The sequence below is a fragment of the Meriones unguiculatus genome, chromosome 19 (genome assembly GCF_030254825.1).
Source record: "Meriones unguiculatus strain TT.TT164.6M chromosome 19, Bangor_MerUng_6.1, whole genome shotgun sequence".
NCBI lineage: Eukaryota > Metazoa > Chordata > Mammalia > Rodentia > Muridae > Meriones > Meriones unguiculatus.
Genome location: NC_083366.1, coordinates 62,058,780 through 62,078,012, shown reverse-complemented (window position 1 = coordinate 62,078,012; position 19,233 = coordinate 62,058,780). Strand labels below are relative to the sequence as shown.

The window sequence follows — 19,233 nt, the reverse complement described above, 5'->3', positions numbered from 1 at the left end:
GAGTTCTTTAGTAATAACTGATCATTTCACAGAACTAGTAAATGCTTAGACCAAAAATTTTAAAGGATTAGAAATGAGGTTGACAGAGTGAATGCTATGAACATTTATTACGAGTATTTGCAAAAAAACTACTCATTAAAGCACTTTTACATAACGAGTTATTCATAATAGATAGTTAAATCACTGTAAGTATACTTTTGTTCATTAACAAAAATCCTCAGATTAAACACAGCAACTCAAAAGTACCATAGCTCCCATAGGACAATATATGAGATTAAGTACGTCACTTGAAATGGGAGAAAATTAAATACACGCATTTATAATTGAAATAGCATAATACAAACTCCAGTGCCTAGAAACTAAATAACTTAGACTGAACCATTTCAAATTTAACGCTTTACATTTATCACTTCACACTAAACATTGTAATTACACTTGAAAGCAGAATACTTCCCTTATCAGTACCAATGAGTCTCAACAAATAACCTTTACAGTACAGCGAATAATAAACTTTAAATATGTAGTCATTAGCTTTGTATCATACTTTTGACAGGGGAGGGCATATGTCTAGACTGTCTAAAGCACACTTCACTGTATATTCTTTCCATAAGGTCTTTTGTTAACCTAATTGTGACTTTCAGAAATACCTGATATTTCAAAAAGTGGCTTTAAAGTCCTTTGTAGCCCCCTTTAAAAGCAGACCAATATAATTCAAAGAAGAATTGTTCAAAGACTTTTTAAAACAAAAGCATACTTGTAATCTATTAATCAACTGAAGTTTCTTGGCAGAATAGGTATCCTAAAGATCCTGAAAACCCATGTTTATTAAACAATCTTTAAGTGGAAAAGTTGCCATGTTCAGACTTTAACATATGGCTTATAAAGTAGTGTGCCATGTACCAGGATAGTTAAGATTTTCTGCAGTTTTCCAGTGGACCTGCCTTTGGGAAATTTACTGTAAAAGTCACTTTAAAAATAAGAGGGGTTTTTAGCTATCCTGTAAAGATTTTTGCTAAATGTCAAGTGCTAGCCCCCCAGCACTACCACCTTGGTTTTATAATGTGGAAACACCCTGCCCTGCTGAGTGTATGCATGCACACGCAGTTCAGGGATTGTAAGTCTTGAGTTGCTGATGAGTGCACAGATCTAAACTATCAAATGTACCTGAATTGAAGTTTCAAATACTCAAGGAAAAGTATAAAATAGCTCACAAATGTCATGTCACACCTTGAAATTGCTATATCAAAAAAGAATTGTAAATTTTAAGGAAAGCCCGTGATTGGAGCTGTGTAAAAATATTAAGGCTCATTGGTAAAGGTACTGATAAATTGTCACAGAAAAACACATGGCTTCTCTAAGTTTGCTAGTGGCTCCTGCTAGATTACTTGGTTTCACAGTATATGAAAAGTAATCTGCCAACCAGAATGTCCAAATCTAACCCCCAACCAGAACTAAGGTCTCTATGGTATATTGTGCCATCTTCTGAAACCCATTGGACTTAGCACTAATAGGACAATTAAATATAAGTGCCTAGAAGGATTTTGAGGGTCAGTGGTTTCAGAAGAGTGAAATGGGTTTACGTTTTCCTATCACCACAGAAACACTTCAATTTTACTATACAGTCCCCTCTCTTACAAAACTTAACCTGTGTTTCAAACTTTTCCATTTGGGAAAGGTCCATACAAGTTCTTTTTAAACAGCTGCAATCTTGCTTGCTTCTCGAACACCACTCAAATATGCCCCAGTAACAGTTTGTGGGAAATGCCTATTTGTTGCCTGTAGGGAGGGGAAAAAAGCTGTTTCAGACTGTGCATAAATAATTGAGATGACATCAAAAGCTAAAATATCACCTTATACTTTTCTGGGCCACCTAAAAAAAGACTTGCGTATTTGTGACAACCCTCTTCGCTTTTGCTGTACTTGTCAGATTCTTTTACAATATGCATCTGATGTCCCTGCCAAGCACTGCAGCATTCATGGAAATACTCCCTAGGATGGTGAAAAGTGAAGTCGTGGGGAGAAAGTATGAATCACACTAGCCTCAGAAATGGATGTGAGAACAGCATGAGAATACCCAGGGAAAGCAAGAAAGGCATCTAAATCCTGTCTTAGCGTAAAGCTGCCGTCTCTAGAAGCAGAAGGCAAATGCTGCCTAGCATACGGCCATTAGGCCTCACTTGCTCACATCTGGTTCTTTAAAATGTACTTTTGTCAAAAATCACAACAAAACGTAACTTCCTGATAAAACCAGATTTGTAATTTCAAATTACAATATACATATATGACTACAGGTTACACAGCTGCCTTTATGTTGGGATGGAGAACGGGAACTAACAAAAGGCAAAATAATTTTATAGATTTGTTAGGAAATTTCAGCCGTTAGGGCTTGCAGAAACCTAAGAGACAGCTGGTTTCCAAAGAGGTTCAGGGAGCAAATGGTGTTATCTGGTTGACAAATTACTTCAAGCACAAAGACCTATACTTAATCTTCAGAAATCCTGTCTAAGGAAAAACAAAAAGAAAATAGGAAACAAGGTTGAGCTTTGGCATGCCCCTCTCCCCAACAAAAACATGTTAAATACATATCCTTCATAATTACCAATGATCTGATACCCAGAATGCTTCAGAAGCAAAGCTACTACAAAAAGGAAACCTCCCAGACACTGCTGGAGCTGTCAGAAAGCTTTTTAAAAGTACCTCACAACCAACAAGAAAACAACATTTTTCAAAAGCCTAAGTAACCAATGAGACAAGTGTGAAGTCTGAATGGATGGAGAGGGGAAAACAAAAACTCATTTCAGAATGGAAAGCTTACCAAAATAGAATAAAGAGACAAGAAAAATGGAAAAGTCCATCTAGCAGAAGACCCTACTGTAACCTCATGTCAGTGAACGGCAGTGCAAAGACTCCAAAGGTTTCAGATAGTAAACCAGCTAGGAAAGGAAAGTCTGAATGAGGGGTAGGGGAGATAGGCACCAAAATAATTACCCTGTGACCATCTATCAGAAAGCTTTTTAATAATGGAACCTCAGCAATAAACATTACATTTCATATGACAGTTGAAAACAGATACAAATCAAGTGTGTTGAGTCACACCCATAATCTCTAGAGTCTAGGGCAGGAGGATTGCTGCAATTCAGCCTGGACTACAGAGTGAGGCCTGGTCTTAAAAAAGCAGATAGCAATTAGGTAAAATTTAAAATGGTGCCGAGACTAAGTGAGCTACACCTGACAAGGCAAGCCAAGTCATATTAAATCACACAATGTCAATAGAAATACTTTAAAGACAGAAGTCTAACAGAAAGATGTGTTCACAGGACACTAGACAGTTAAAGTGGAATGAAGAGAGCTTCTGCCACTGAGTCATAAGACCTTCAAACATAACCTGATTTAGGTTTTAAGACTGTTAACATTTTAACTGAAAAAAAAAAAAAAAGAATTGAGTTTGGTGTCAAAATATATACCTCGCCAGCAAAAAAGACAGTTCCTTGTATTTCTTCAGCAATGATGTCATAGGCCTCGCCACTTCCAAATGTCTTCACAAAACTATAAGCCATCTGGATCCACGGCTCTGTGCTCCACCGTGTGACGAAAAACTTTGTGGGATCTGGGATCTCCTTATTGTGCAAACAAATAAACAGGTTATTTAAAAAGGAACTTGGATACAATCACAACCCAATCAGATATAAGCCTTTTTCCCCACCTAGGCCTGAACTCACTGTGGTAGCTTCCTAAGCATGGCATGTCCCTCCTACCCATGAACTGTTCCTTTCCCTTCCCCATCATACTTGATCTTTATGTCTTGCATCTATGTTTCACCTGCCAATTTTACCAGTGGCTAATATTACTCATGTCCTAGCTCCCATGAAAAGCCAGTAGAAGTGGAATCGAGCCCAATGAAGACAGGAAGGATGGTATCCCGCATTGCTGTTTAGAATTTTTAGAAGTCTTCAGAAGACCACAGTAAAGGGGATGTGTTTTAGTCACTAAACTTAATTTTGTCTGCAGGCCTCTCACAAGCTTTTACATAAATACTTCCCTATAGAAACTACAGTTCTATACAACTAAAACTAGGTGAAAACCCAAGCTGATGACAGTGACTGTGACAGAATACATTAAATCCTATGCTACAAAAAACTGACCAACTACTGAATTCTCTTTGACATTCATGTAACTTTTGAGTTATTTTACTTCCATCTCTACTCTTAGTTAGAAAAGACAGGCTACTTGCGATCTCCAAAGAATGGAAAGGTACTATTAGCTCCTTAAAGGAGAGCTTTGTGTGTGTGATGCACTAGAAAATTTTGGAAACCATTCCTCCTTAAAAGGAATGTTCTATATTGCCAGTGAGACGGCTCCATGGGTGAGGGCACTGCTGCCAAAGCCTGATGACCTAACTGATCTCTGGAGCTCACGGAGTAGAAGGAAGTTGTCCTCTGACCTGTACATGTGTAATAGCATGCACGTGCCCATTTATATACATAGATATTTTTAAAAATAATGTTGTAGTCAAAGTAGTTTCAGTGGTTTGGATAAACACTTAAAAAAAATATGGCCTTTTACAGTCTTAGGAAAGAAAAATAAGTGTAAATGATTTGAGAAGAAAAAGACAGTCTAGCCATTGACAGACCCAAAGTCAAGTACTATAACCCATCAGAACGGGACTTAGAAATTGAGTCTTTAATAGGTAACTGAATTACAACAGGGATGTTAGAAAAGGGCTAATTCAGTGTAACCAGCATCTGTCCGATTTAGACTACAGAAGGAAAAGATTCAAGGCCTAAGAACATCTATAAGCCTTGAAGAGTCCTATACAGCTAGAGTCTTATACATCTATAAGCCATGAAGAGACCAATACAGCTAGACACCTTGAGCTTGGCCCCTAAGCCTATAGAATAAAAGTCTCAGCACCTGTGCTGTGGCATTTTGCTATGGCAGTCCTGATTCTACGCTGGGTACTCAGGTGAAGAGGGAAACTGGAAGGAAAATCCACATGACCTCCTGCCTTGATCCTTTTGTATTCAGTAATATGCAGATGGTCTCTAGTCCCAGCTGCTCAGGAGCTCCCATTGACAATAAGAACTTTCTTCCTTTCAAGGAGGGTTGTTCTCACCTGCTCCTTAAACAGCTCCCGAAGAATGCCCATGCACTGCTGCAGCACCTGCTTGTCATCCATGGTCCTGAGGGATGCTACTGCCTCCCCTGTGATCACTGACATCAGAACACTCTGCTGCTTTGCAGGTCCGCAGGGAAAAGGACAGGATGCATGGTTTTAAAACCCTTAGTTCCAGAGAGGGCCACGTTCTAGCTGCACTCATTATATCCCACTGTTCTCTCATGCACGTTACTCACCCCCTCCCTCCCAGCTCTGCTCTTCCCTGCTAGAAACAAACATGCATAGCATAAATGTCAAATTCAAGGTTCCTTTGGCTGCTTATGAAATTTTGTTTGAGCAGCACAGAAAGAATGAAAAAAAAAAATCTGCAGGAATAACTAAAACCTTCCTTTGGCTTCCACATGAAAACCCTTTAAGACATTTCCCCAAAGTGAGGAAAAGTAGGAAACAGCGGCCATTGTTCCTTTTGTTAGCAGCAAGACTTCAGGGGGATACTCCCCTAGCTTTCTACTCCCAGGGGGTACTCTACCTCTCTCACACACATCTGCTCCCATCTTGCTCACCATGGACCTCCCATATCCAGCCTTCTAGCTCAGTAGAGGCAGTAGTTAAGTAGTTTGGTTCACTCTGACCTTAGCTGAACAATTCATTTTCTGCCTGAAGTAAGCTTTTCACAAGCACTGGGTCATGCCCCAGGGAACAGAATTGAGACTTTTAAGAAAACAGGGCAAGGACTGGGACTCCTTTCCTGTAGGAAATGTCCCAGTCAAGGCATCTTCTCCACATACCATGATCTACACCATCATTACTCATTCCTGAGCATGGCACATCATTAGCAAACCCTTCTTCAAGAAGGGGAATTCAAACCATACTAGAAATTTTTACCTGGGGGTCCATGTCATAGAATACAGCAAAGAGGCCTCGCTGGCTGGCACTGGGAGGAACATGACCAAAAAAGTCAGCCCCTTGAATTTTACTGTCCCAAAATCTATATGGAAACTGCAAGGCAATCTGGAAAGCAAGCACAGAATGGCTAAGGTCACAGGCCATCTCAAAGCAACCTAGATGTCTACTCAGAAACAACTACACTAGGTTCAAAACTGTCCATCCCCTACCTAGTTAGTCCTCCCTGGGCTTTTGGCTTACCAAGAAGGTACACACCCCTCAAGAGGCTTTCCAGTAGGGCACTGCCTGACTGCTAAAAGAAACCATAACATCTACAAAACAACCACTGGGCTCACTGGGACCAACCACTGGGAGAAAGGATGAACACAGGAAGCAAACAACCGCTTTAGCAAAACCTCAGATAACCAGCTTCATCCCCTGCTGGCCAAGGCAGGCAGGCCAGTAATCTCAGCACCGATAGGGCAGGAAAATCAGGACTTAAATCTACCCCTTAGCAACATAGTTTGTAAGCACTATGGACCCTGTGTAAGGATTAGCGAGAACTGATTAGGATCTCCTAAAAGTCAAAATGGAATTCAGCTAGACTTTTTTATCCAAATTATATCAAAAATTTTTTAAATATGGCTAAGCTTTTTCTTAACATCTTCCCATTTTAACTGATATTTGACAACTCATACATGTATAAAGTACATTCTGTTTACTCCCTTTTGTTTGCCTAACTGTACAATAGGTTCCTGTCCAAACAAAACTGTCAGGCATCCCTGAACCCTTAGGCTAAGGTAATTTAGGTCACCTTTTCAATGATGCCTGCACCCAAGCTACTGATGGCCTTCATCTTCTTCTCTGACAATGGTGGATTAAACTGGATGGCACCTCTCTGCAGGATGGCCAACGGTACAGTGACTAATACCTGTGGGGAACAATTAACAGGTAACACACACCACCAGCTGAAAGTACCCATGCTTATGAGTGGCTCATACAACACCCAAACATTTCTATTTCCAGTCACAATCTCACTTTTTTTTTCTGCACTCTCCATTTGAGATTACAGGTTGTTTGTTGCACAAGAATGCCTGGACGAGCAGAAATAGCATCCACATAGGAGAATACCCAAAGAACCTCCCTGATGGCTAACAATAGTGCTGGGTCAGGAGGGCATACTTCATCTCTGAAAAGCAGCGCAATGAAGGAAATGCCCTGCCTCCAGAGGTGGAGTCAAAATGATCATGGCAGCCTGGACTATATAAGAAGTTCAGGCAAATCAGATACACAGTGAGATCTTGCCTACAAAAAATGAAAGACGGGGAGAACAGGCCCAAAATAATCACAAAAAATGAAAGACGGGGAGAACAGGCCCAAAATAATCAGCTTGTTTCATCATTCTCAATACCATCCCTGCCAGCAGCCTCTATAATAAAGGGAATGTCTGCCCTTACTAACCTCAGAATCAGTAATACTTAAAACTTGGAGGCACCAATAAGCTCTATAATTGATAAAGCATTCACAACTATTAGGGTTATAACAGTGAAATCACATGAGAATTTTTATTTATTTATTTATTTATATGTATATAGTGTTCTGCCTACAGGCCAGAAGAAGGAACCAGATCTCATTATAGATGGTTGTAAGCCACCATGTGGGTGCTGGGAATTGAACTCAGGACCCCTAAGGAAGAGCAGTCAGTGTTCTTAACCTCTGAGCCATCTCTCCAGCCCCAACACATGAGAATTTTTTAAGCAAGAGTGTTTTACTACAAGGTCTCAAGTGGTTCTAAATGTCAAACTGAGCTCTTTGAAGACTCTTGTCTGGGTATGGTACCACAGGCCTATACTGTTAGCACTTAGAAGATTAAGGCCAACCAAGGCTAGAAACCAAGGACCTATGGGCAAGAAAAGGATCCTTGAGGCCACATAATAAAACCAAGCCATCAGAGACAATGGTTGTCTCACCTAACTGTTCGGAAAGTTGTAGTTCCAGAATCACAGCTCAATTAAGAAATCACTACTGCTGCTACCAGCACCAGAATCACCACACATATAAAAAGACTTGGACCAGCAAAAAAGGCCCCTTCCTTTTGGCTCTCTGGGATCTCAGCCATTCCTGCTGCAGCAGAACCGGGAGCCTTGACCACTGTTGTCAGCAGAGGCAGCAGGACTGAGGCAAAGCCAAGCAGGCCACACCTCCCAGATGTGTGTGCAACTTACTGGGTCTCACTCATGGGGAAAACTTTAGCAACACAGACATCTGGGAAGAGGGAGGGAAGGAAACACATCCGTTTCTCCATATCTCAGAACCAGATACCACAAGTGTGATGCAGCCGACTCTAAAACAGCCTATCTACTCTCATCCTCAAATACTTCCTACACTTGCCTTAACTACCAATTCCCTGCATCAGAGCAAGCCCAGCGTTCTATGAGTTTTGTCACTACTTTCTACCACCCCCGAGTCTTAGGTGTGAAACAGGTCCTCCTACAGTTTGTGTCTGTTCACATGCAGAAGGGTCCACATTCACAGCAGTCACTGCCATGTAACAGCTGACACAGCAACTGCGAAGAAATTAGTGAAACCTAGAAGCCTTGCTAACAACATCTCCGAAAGCACAAGCTCTTGAGTAAGCCACTGGGCCAGTGGTGTAAACACACCCTGCTACAGTCCGTCCCAGCTTTACAGCCCCTGCTGAGAAGAGATGCTATACAAACTGATGAGTGCTAGCCACGTCATGAAAATATCTGCTTTAAACACTTCAAAGGGCAGTGTGCAGCTAGGCCCTGACTGATCTGGAAGACCTCCATACAAAGGCTCAGAGTGCATGTCTAGCCAACATGAACAGGGTGCCCTGGCAGGACACCAGGTAGCACATTATCCTAGACACTAAGACGCACCCAGGCAGGCAGAAGTCCATCCATTGAATGTTAAGCCGAGTTGCATTATTAAAATATGGTACTTAAAATTGCTAACCTCAAGAACCTTATAGCAGGAGTTTACAGACAGGGACTCTCAGCAAGCTGCACAGAGGCTCACAAGAGCCTTTAACACAAGCCACACCAATACAGTGACAATCCCGGCAGGGCGCTGAGGCCCGCTGCAAGGTCTCCCAGCCAGAGGATGACAGTTTAAGGTACTCCCAAACCCAGATAACCTCTAGGCCCTGTCCTCCCTGTGTGACATGCAATCCTTTGTTTTTGTATTAATAATCAGGACTTTGAAAAAGTATCAGATGAGGAGAAAGCAAAGCTAGCCTGCCAACAGGTGACAGGATCCATCAGTGAGATCTCTTTATCATCATTCCAACTCCAGAAATAACCAAGCTTTGAGGGTCGCCCCCAAAGAACTGCCTTTATTTTCCAGTACTGGGCTTCACACTGTGACTTCACGAACAAGCCCTTGCACTATCCACCTATTAAAGCTGTTTACCAAAAGTCCAAGTTACATGAAGGAACTTAAAACTACATGAAAGTACTTAAGCTACAAGAAAGTACAGTTTCAAGACAAAACCTGAATTTGAAAAGGGTTCCAATGGAAAAAGTGCAGAATTCAACACACAACCTCTCCAAGCCCTTTCCACCCTGCCAGGGTTGTGCTATAACTCTTCCCAAACTCATGTGGCCAAGGCACTTTGAAAGAAGAAGATCTGAGGATGGCACCCAGGTCCTCACACTTGAGTTCCTCTGGGAATTTTCTTATTCAATTAGAACCAATGTTCCGTAGGCCCATTTTAAGGAACACAGAATTCTATCAGCCACGTGTTTGGATGGCGCTATTTCAGACTTGCGACACTACTACCGCATTAGAAATCAACAAGTCTCTCGGCAGGCGGCCAAGGACAGGGAAAGCCTGTTTTCTTCCCCCACAGCCCTAGGTAGTACAGTAGGATCCTAGCACCTACCTTCTGTGCAGAATGCTCTACGCCGTCTGCCGTGGTGACCTTTACTTCACCTCCAGCATAATCTATACTCTGCACCTGTTCAAGACAAACATTTCACAACATGAACGGGAGGACTCTCCAGCTCCCACGGCACGTGTGCACTCGCTGAGGCTGTGGGGACCACTGAGTGCTGGGCATGCGGCACTCTCACTCCAAGTTTATACACATGTGAGGATAACGGAAACCCTGTATTACAGCACATGTGAGGAAATCGTCTCTGAAACTAAGATGATATGAGCCCACAAAGACGAAGAACTGAAGTGTTAGTTCTAATCTAATGGATCAGAGATGTCTGGAGCTACTTAAACAGTGTAAGTTAGTGCACTGTACCCAGGCTACTCTGAATTTCCAAACCTCAGGCACTATTTAACTGAGTGGCTATGCTCTCAGGCTCAACATGTTGGGAGATACTGGCTGGTTGTCCAAACAAACACCAATCTCCTCAAATCACATTTCCAAAACTACAGCCTCCCAAAACTTCACATCCTCCCCAAACAAGGAAAAACCAGAGCCTCCCTCCAATCTATACTCACTGGAGACTTGAGGTGAATGTCTAGTCCTTCAGCTAGTTTTTCAATAATAGTGGAGTAGCCAGGAGTTAGAAGGGTATGGTCACCAGCAAACTGAGCAAAGAATTCATTGTGGTCCCAGGAGCGAGCAGACACCTGGGAAACAACACAAGATGTTAGGAAGCCACGATGTAAACTTTGCAGCTGCCCCTGAGGACATCGAAAAGAAGCTCCAGGTGGAAGCTGCCACCCCTGGCAAGAGGGCAGGGCACCAAATCCCAAGGAAGTGAGGACAACCGACCGGCCCCAGTGGGCACTACTCTCTGGGGAAGGTAAACCATGTGACACACAGAAGGTCTATACAGACATGGCTGTTCATGGCCTCTGTAATTCTAGCACTTAGAAAACTGAGGCATTGCCCTAAATTCCAGGCCAGCGTAGACTGCAGAGACTGCATCAAAATAAAAGTGGACAGCAGCTGAGGAAAGCATCTGAGGTTACCCTCTGGCCTAAGCATGCACATGTTCACCACACACAACAAATGCAGGAAGAGAGTTAACTAGTTGGAGCATGGGCACAATTCCTTGATTTAAGGGGAAAATTCCTTTTCTGCACCAGCAACTCTGGCAAAGGCAAGCTCTATGGAAATCAAACTGTATTTGATCGGCTCCACAGGAATACACCAACTTTCTGTCCTCAACAAAGGCAGGAGTTCCATAGAGGCCAAGATGCAGCACACTTAGGGGAAGTAGTTCAATTCAAACAATACTGCAGAGCAGCATGGAGGTGGAGGGGTCCTCGAGACTGCTTAAATCCACGCGGCTTCTAAGCAGGGTAATGGAGGGCTAGATTCATAGCAAGTAAATGAATAAGGCAAGCTTGAAATTTAATTCTATGAAACAAATGGAACAGAACTGTAAATCTACATTATTTTGGTGTCTTGGAGCAATGTTTTTAGCAACATGGCTAGACTAAAGTGACTCCCAGGCCACTCTGCAGGATAGGAAGAAACTATTAACACCCTCAGCCCAGTAGCTCTCTCCCGTCTTGGATCACACAGACTGAGCTTTTTCACAGGCAGTATGGTGGTACATGATGTACTCTTATCTCCTGGGAGGGTGGATTCAGGAGCAGCCTGGGCTACAGAGCAAGTACTTATCTTTTTAAACAACTCAGCAACCAAGTGTGGCAGTATGTGCCTGTAGCCCCAGCAACATGGGAGATGGTGGTAAGAGGAGTTGGAGCTATTCAGCAAGTTCGGGGCCAGCTTGGGCTACAAAAGAGGGCCAGGAAGAAGACGGCTCTGTGCGTGGAAGTGATTGCTGCATTAAGACGGATGACCTGAATTTGATCATCAGAAGAGAACAGTGAGAGCAGAGAACCAGCTCTGGAAAGCTGTCCTCTAACCAATACATCTAATGCTGTGGCATTCAAGTAATTGTAAGTGTACAGACATACACACAGAGAGAGAAAACTTTAAAAGAATAAAAAAAATCACTGTGGAATACACTATGAAACCACAGTTATCAAAGTTCTAGGCAACAGAACCATTCTTCCTTGGCTCCAAACAGCCTAAGCTCCATATTTATACGTACACTATGCACATGGTTCTAAGTATTTGTGTGTGTGTGTGTGTACAGATGTAGAGGCCATAGCCATGGACATTGGGTGCCTCCACTTGCCTTCATGCCGTATTTTTGATACAAGGTCTCTCCTGAACCTGGAGCTCAGCAGTTGGCTCAGCTGGCTGACCAGCAAGCCTTGTAAATTCTCCAAGGGTCTCTGCTTCCTCTACACGGATATCACAAGCACACACCACCACAACTGACTTTCTCATGGGTGCTGGGGATCCAGACTCGGGTCCTCACACATGTGCAGCAGAACTGTGCTGAACGAGCCAGCTCCCCCAGCTGCGCGGCTCCCCCAGCTGCGCGGCTCCCCCAGCTGCGCGGCTGCCCCAGCTGCACCAGCTGCATGCCCTGGTATCTCAAGGCACATTTCAGGACCCGCTGGCTCACCTGGTGCAGGCTGCTGCCGCAGGCGTACTCCAGATTGCTCAGGTGGAACTGCAGCACCTGGCTCTCCAGCACACTGAACTGGATGCCAGACTCCTTCACGAAAGCTCGGTAGATCTCCTCTATCTTCTCTGTGGTAGGAACAGATCAGAGCAGCAATCAGCTGGAAAAGCAACTTCCATCCAATTCCTGATCCTGCTTTCCCCAACAGAACCCAACCAAACTTCCAGTCTTTCCAAGCAAACCCAGGAATAAGTGACAAGTGATAAACTCTTGATGGGGCCGTTTCCTCAGCAAGTGGACGCCTATCTTAATGGAAACAGAGCTACAGAGGAAGCTGTACATGAAGACATATTGAGTTCCTGCTTAGCTGAGAAACTTTTCTCTCTGCTCAAGAGATGGGAAAGTACCCTCACACATACACATCTAGGACCACCATTCCTTTTCTGCTCCGACTGCTGTGGTTGCAGGCCTACAGCATCTCTCCTCAACTACTGCAAGCCTGTTGGGACCTCAGCGGTGTCAGCCACCTTCCTCAATATCATTAATGACCTCCTGTTGCTGAATTAAGTTCCAGAAGCTGAGCAGGGTGGGCACCTGTTGGCCTCGCCCAAGTAGCAACTACAACCTGCCTACTTTTAGGGTTGGCCACATAGTTCCCTGAACCCTTTCAGGGTTCAATTCCAGCCCTGCTGGTCTTGCTTCTCCTGCTACCTAGTTTAAGTACACCTTCCAGTGCCTGGGCCTTCCGGTCCTTGCTCTCTAGTGCCACCCAGCTGCTGCCTCAGCCTCCCTCGCACTGGATGACAGGCGTGTGCCTCCAGGCTTAGTTCAGCTTTCACTTTTTATGTTTGTTTCACAGATTGTGTGATCATTCCCCATTATCAGTCTCAGCACTTATCTATCCCATTACTACAGGCATTCCCATGAAATAACGGGGGTGGGTGGGGTGCACAACTAAGTGTGTGAGGTCTCTGGCCTCATGCCTAACGCCAAGCATCTTAGCACAGGAGGCTCCTGTTTAGTGAGGACTATCACCCACACACATTATGGGCTCCAGGTTTCTAGGAAGTGCTGTGCACTTGTCTGACTAGAAATTCCACTAAGCATCTGTTCTGGTTTTGTTTTCAGATCTGGAAAATGGACTTGGTGGGCAAGGTAGACAAATGGTCTTCTACTAAGCTCCAGCCTGAGCCCTGGATTTCTGAGACAAGGTATGTATGTATTAACAATATGTACAGGGGGGACCAGAACTCTAACTCCCGACTTAGCATCCTCAACACCGTAAGACCAGCTCAACTTTTCTTTGCCAACTCCAAATTCTCTCTAAAATGTTATAATTTTTACACTGATTTGTAATATTGAGATACCCAGAAACCCTGGATTTGTGCCAGATTTCTGTCCTGGAGTTTTGGGCTCTTTGTTATTTTCAGGGGCCTTTGCAGCAGCCCTATTCATGCTGACAAAGTCTGTACATTCCTGTCACTTTGTGAAAAGGAGAGACCCACCATTGTTATAGCCCAGCATGAAATTAAGCACAAACAGACTAAGAGGGGGCTTTAACCTGATTCCTATGTAATATTTTAAAATTTTAGTAAATACTCCTTGTGAAATGACTTCTAGTCCCAAGGCATGCATACACACACACATACATGCATGCATGCATACACACACACACACAGACTCTCTTTCCAACCATATACTAAGATTACAGACATATACTAAGATTGATATACTGACAGGCAGAAGACAAATGTATCTTCATACAGATATAAGTATGCATTATCAAAACTTTTAAAATAAAGTATCAAGCTTAAACAATTACTTATAAGTTATTCTTGGGCCTCCTTTAACTTTTTAAAGGCCAAGAGAAAAGGCTGTATCAACAAAGTGGGTAACTAAGAAAGAAATATAAAGAGAATCCAGCCAGTGTCTGTCATACAGGTGTGTGATGACACCCAGCTAAAACCCCAGCACTATGGAGGCTCAGGCAGGATTCCAAGTCCAACTCTAGCTAGACCACACAGTGTGACTATCTCAAAAAAGAAGCAAGTAAAATCTGGAGAATTCTTAAATCAACCTAACAATTCAGTTTGGAGAGTTTAATCAATCGGTCTGGACACTGCACATCTGTTTCAATGGACCTGCTGCCTGGAGGGTATTTCTGGGAATTCTGCCATGGTTTGTCTGCGAATACTTTCTTCCAATGATGACCCGACTGTGGGTCAGGTCTCTCAGAGGTGTCAGAGGAGGAATCCACAGGCCTCACGTGCCCATTAACTTTTAACTGTCAACTTGACACAAAGTAGCATCTCCTGGATTCAGGGAGGGATTACAGAGTCTGTGATAGTCTATGGTGGACTGTCTCAGTTGCTCTAATTGATGTGGGAAGAAAAAGCCTGAAAGCAGGCAGCACCATTCCTGGATTTGAGGCCCTGAACTGTGTATTTAAAGTAGGGAAATCAAGGGGAGCACTGTGGAATTGACGTGCCCTTCCTGCTGGGATGGACTGCAACCTAAACTAAGTAAGCCCTTTCTTTCCTAGCTGCTCTTATCTGAATATATCAGTGACAGCAATGAAACTCAGAACACCTTCTACTGAAATAAAGTCCATTATCAGCTGAGGAACTGAACACACTTATCAAAATACATGGTTAAAGAAATTAACATTAGAGTTCAAACATTCACACTTCAAAAAACTACCATGCCTCTAAGAACTACAAATAAAAAATGCAGATCACAAAATTTCAAGTTACAGAAACAGAAATGTAAGAGGCAGTACACAAAGTCCTTGCTGGTACCTTCAGGGAACTATGTTGCCATAAGCAGTCAAGTGCTTGCGAGTTATAAGTACAATTGCCCATTTAAGTACCACAGTTGAAGTTCTGACTCTACATGCTTAATTTTAATATACTTTAAGTAAAACATAAAAAAAAAAAAACTTAACCTATTACAACTGAAGCCAAGAAAGGAAAGAAATCCTGATATCCAGAGACCTTAAGAAGGTAGAGAGGAGCTAACAAGCTAACAACCATACACATGGAGGGCTTACCACAGGTTTCCACAAAAATAAGCTTTTCTGGGAGATTAAAAAGTAAAGGTTTAGATAATTTTGTTGAACAACATACCACTCAAACTAGGTATGTGCGTGCGTGCGTATGTGTGTATGCAAGCGTACCAGCAGCAGGTCCCCAGGAAGTACTGCCCGCCTCTGAGAAAATCTGCAGAGCTCAGCCAGAATGACGCATGTGAGGACTGGCCCTCCTGCAGACACTACGAGGGAACCATCACACCACCGTTCACCCCATACCTCCTAAAGGGACATCTTGGAGCAGAGTCTTATCCTTCCTCCACTCAGAGACAACATCCAAGAGAGCATTAAAATGAAAATCCATGCGCTTGTCAATAGTGGGGTCAGTTATCCGTCCACCTTCCTGAATTAAGTCACATCTCTCTCCCAACTTACGCATGCTGATGCCAAGCTTCAAAATAACAAGAAGAACAGGGTGAAAAGTCTTTCCTGGAAAAAAATGTCTACAAGTTCTAAGCTGAAGTTAGGTAGTGCTCTCGTGAGAAGAGTCTAAAAACTCAAAACCAAGGCTCACTATGCTTGCTGGGGTGACAGCCAAGGAAGGCAGTAGAAAATAGAATGATGAGGGTGACAGCAGCAGCTTCCAAGCAATGCACTCTGACTTTTCAGCTCCTCTTCTGGTGCTGTGGGCTGCCTGTCCTTACTGAACAAGCTGTCTCTACCTCAGACCTTCAATGCAAATGAACACACACACTCAGAAGCCAAAACCTTTCAGGGGGAAAAAAATCACCTCAGACCTACCAGGTCGTCAAGATAACAGACAGGGTGTTAGGTGGCTGGCTTCCAGAGAAAGACCATACTTTAACGGTATTACTTATGCCCCAAATGTTACGTGTAAATTATCTCAGGTAATGTTTGGGACATACTTAGACTGAAAAAAATTACTTGTTTGAAAGACACACTTACCTAAGGATCCTACATTTTCACCCGCTACATCTACAACCCTGGGCTTGATTACAAACCAACTACGTGTCCCACAAATGACCCACAAATAAAAATTAAAGATCTGGGGTATAAAGTCTTTTACACACTTGTAACCATTCTTATTTACTTTGCAGAGGGCATGAAGAAGTTATGTATGCTGTCCAACTCTGGAAGCATAATACACTCCAGCCCACCCAGGCACTGAGGGTGAAACTCAGGATCTCAGGCATGCTAGACAGCTGCTTTAACCACAGGGCCTACACCCAGCTCTATATTAATATGCTATGCAAACAGAGACAAGTTTTATTTTTCTTGTCTGCAAGTCTTCAAGACACTCACTTGCTCACACATTAGTGCTACTGGATTATTAATACAGCCATTGACAATCTGAGGTCCTCTTCCCACCACGACACCTTTAAAAGACTTGTCATCCCATACTCGGCCTCCAATTCGGTCTTTGGCTTCTAGGACAGTCACCTAAAAAGGTCATAGGGAATGTGAACAGAACAGTCATATCAGCTGCAGAACTACAAAAACATAGAATGGCGGTGGTAATCAACTCCTGCTTTGAGACTTTGTCATGTTTCTACAGAACAACTCTAAGTACGGAGAGAAGCCCAGGTCCACATTCAGTCTGGCCTAGGCTCTAGTAAGATGGGTGGGTGGTCTGCACAATGGGTACCTTCCACCACTTCTTTCAAATTAGGAGTCAGTGAATGAGCAAGGTTGGCGGGTCATGCCTGTAATATCCAAGAGCTCTGAGGGCTGAGGCAGGGGGACTGCCATGCGTTTGAGGCCACCCTGGGCTAAATAGAGTTCTAGCCCAGGGTGAGCTATAGAGACTGACCCTATCTCAAGTAGATAATATGAGAGAGAGAGAGAGAGAGAGAGAGAGAGAAAGCTGTGATGAATGAGTACATTCATCATGGAAAATGTTAATTAAATAGCATTCCATTAGTTTAGTTTTGTTTTCATTTAATCACTTTACAGCCTGATCCCAACCCCCTCCCTCCCAGTCCTACCCTCATAACCCTCTCCTCCCATTCCACCCTCTCCTTCTCAAAGAAGTTGAGGCCCCCATGGTGTACCAACCCACCCTGGCACCTAAAGTCAAAGCAGGACTAAGTGCATCTTCTCCTACTGAGGCAAGACAAGGCAGCCAGCTAGAGGAAAGGGATCTAAAGGCAGAGAACAAGAGTCTGTGACAGCCCTACTCCCATGGGGACCCACATGTTGAGCAAGCTGCACATCTGCTACATATGTGTAGGGAGTCTTGTTTTGGCATTTTAATGTATGTTTTATCTATACCACATGCATGCAGTGCCCTTGGAGATCAGAAAAGGGCATCAGATCCTTTTGCAACTGAAGTTAGTCAGTTATATGCTACCATGTGAGACTGTGAATCAAACCCAGGTCCTCAAGAAGAACATCCTGTGCTCTTAACCATTGAGCCAACTCTCCAGGCCCTGCACAAGCTTAATTTTAATTTGTGTAAGAGTGAGTTTAATTTATGTGTGTGTATGTGTGTACAGGTGTGCTCAACCTTATTTGAGGCAGGTTATCTCTCACTGAACCTGGAGCTCTCCCTTCCACCTACACTGGCTCTCCAGCAAGCTCCACTCTCCCAGCATGCTGGAATTACAGACATATTGCCATATCTAGCTTTATGTGAGTGCAGAAAATCTCAACTCACATTTTCGTGCTTGCATAGTAAATAATTTATCCATCGAGCCATCTCCCCAGTTCCTGGAAGTCACATTAAAATCTAGTCTAATTCATGAATGGTGGCATATGCTTGTAAACCCAGCACTCAGAAGACAGAAAGATCAAATGTGAGGCCATTTTGGATTACATGGAAATTACAACTCAAACAAAGAACTATGCCCAAGAGCTGAATTTTCCATGAAATACCTATCTCTCAACATTGCTGGGAGACCTCTTCAGGTATGTATGATCTTAACAGAGATAGCTGAACCTACCGAGTTCCATGCCCATCTCCAAGGTTCTAATGCCAGTGAGAAACAGAGCTGCTCTGGGGCAGGCAGTGTCTGTCTGTGACCCTAGGATTCCAAGTGCCCTGGGTTGCAGTAGGTGCAACTTGAGTGCTCCTTATTGAAGTATCAGCCATTCACCTCTGGATCCTCAGGAACACTACTCTGAATTGCTCAGGTTACTCAGAGGACCCTCCTGTCTAACCTGAGGGGGATGGAAGGTCTCCTAGGCTTTCTCAGTCACTCGGGAGAGTAACGAGAGTCCTCTGGGCAATCTCCCACAGACATAACCGGGGGGAGAGGGGGAGAAAGGAAGGGGGCTGCAGCTTGTAGCTCTACCTCTCCACCCTCTTCCTCTGAATTTAATGATGGGCCAACTTGTTTCTACGGCTGAACATTAAAGGCAGCCTCCCCAGACTTTAGATATTAATACCCTTTCCTGTGATATAATCTTCAAGTTCCCCGAGTAAAAAGCAAACAAGTGACATTGACCCTAACATCTAATAATGAAATAACATGAACACTTGCTATAGCTCACAGCAGGAATTTCCTGTTACAAACACTTCCTCTAACACAACCAGCTTTTCAACTTTCCTGCTTCTCAGTATGACGTCATCCACAACATGAGTCCTCTATCTAGCCAGGAGGAAAAAAATCTTTCAGGCATGGCTACTGAACACTTCTAACAACTTGAAACATGACTTCAAAGAAGATACTGTTTAAATTTTTTGGGTGAGATAGGGAAAAGTTAAAGAA

At 43.4% G+C, this 19,233-nt stretch overlaps 1 protein-coding gene across 5 annotated transcripts in view; it reads right to left on the bottom strand.

The window, feature by feature from the left end:
* Positions 1 to 88: 88 nt before the first annotated feature.
* Kdm1b (lysine demethylase 1B) overlaps positions 89 to 19,233 on the bottom strand; it is a 41,209-nt gene continuing 22,064 nt past the window's right edge. For all 5 annotated transcript variants that reach the window (XM_021639019.2, XM_021639022.2, XM_060373128.1 and 2 more), the window contains 10 exons: positions 16,826 to 16,963; positions 15,782 to 15,953; positions 12,475 to 12,602; positions 10,481 to 10,612; positions 9,909 to 9,983; positions 6,816 to 6,932; positions 6,002 to 6,127; positions 5,114 to 5,230; positions 3,465 to 3,617; positions 89 to 1,776 (listed from right to left, as the gene is read on the bottom strand). In XM_021639019.2, the coding sequence (XP_021494694.1) occupies positions 1,693 to 1,776; positions 3,465 to 3,617; positions 5,114 to 5,230; positions 6,002 to 6,127; positions 6,816 to 6,932; positions 9,909 to 9,983; positions 10,481 to 10,612; positions 12,475 to 12,602; positions 15,782 to 15,953; positions 16,826 to 16,963 (1,242 nt within the window). In that variant the 3' untranslated portion in view covers positions 89 to 1,692. The remainder of the gene's footprint in view (positions 1,777 to 3,464; positions 3,618 to 5,113; positions 5,231 to 6,001; positions 6,128 to 6,815; positions 6,933 to 9,908; positions 9,984 to 10,480; positions 10,613 to 12,474; positions 12,603 to 15,781; positions 15,954 to 16,825; positions 16,964 to 19,233) is intronic.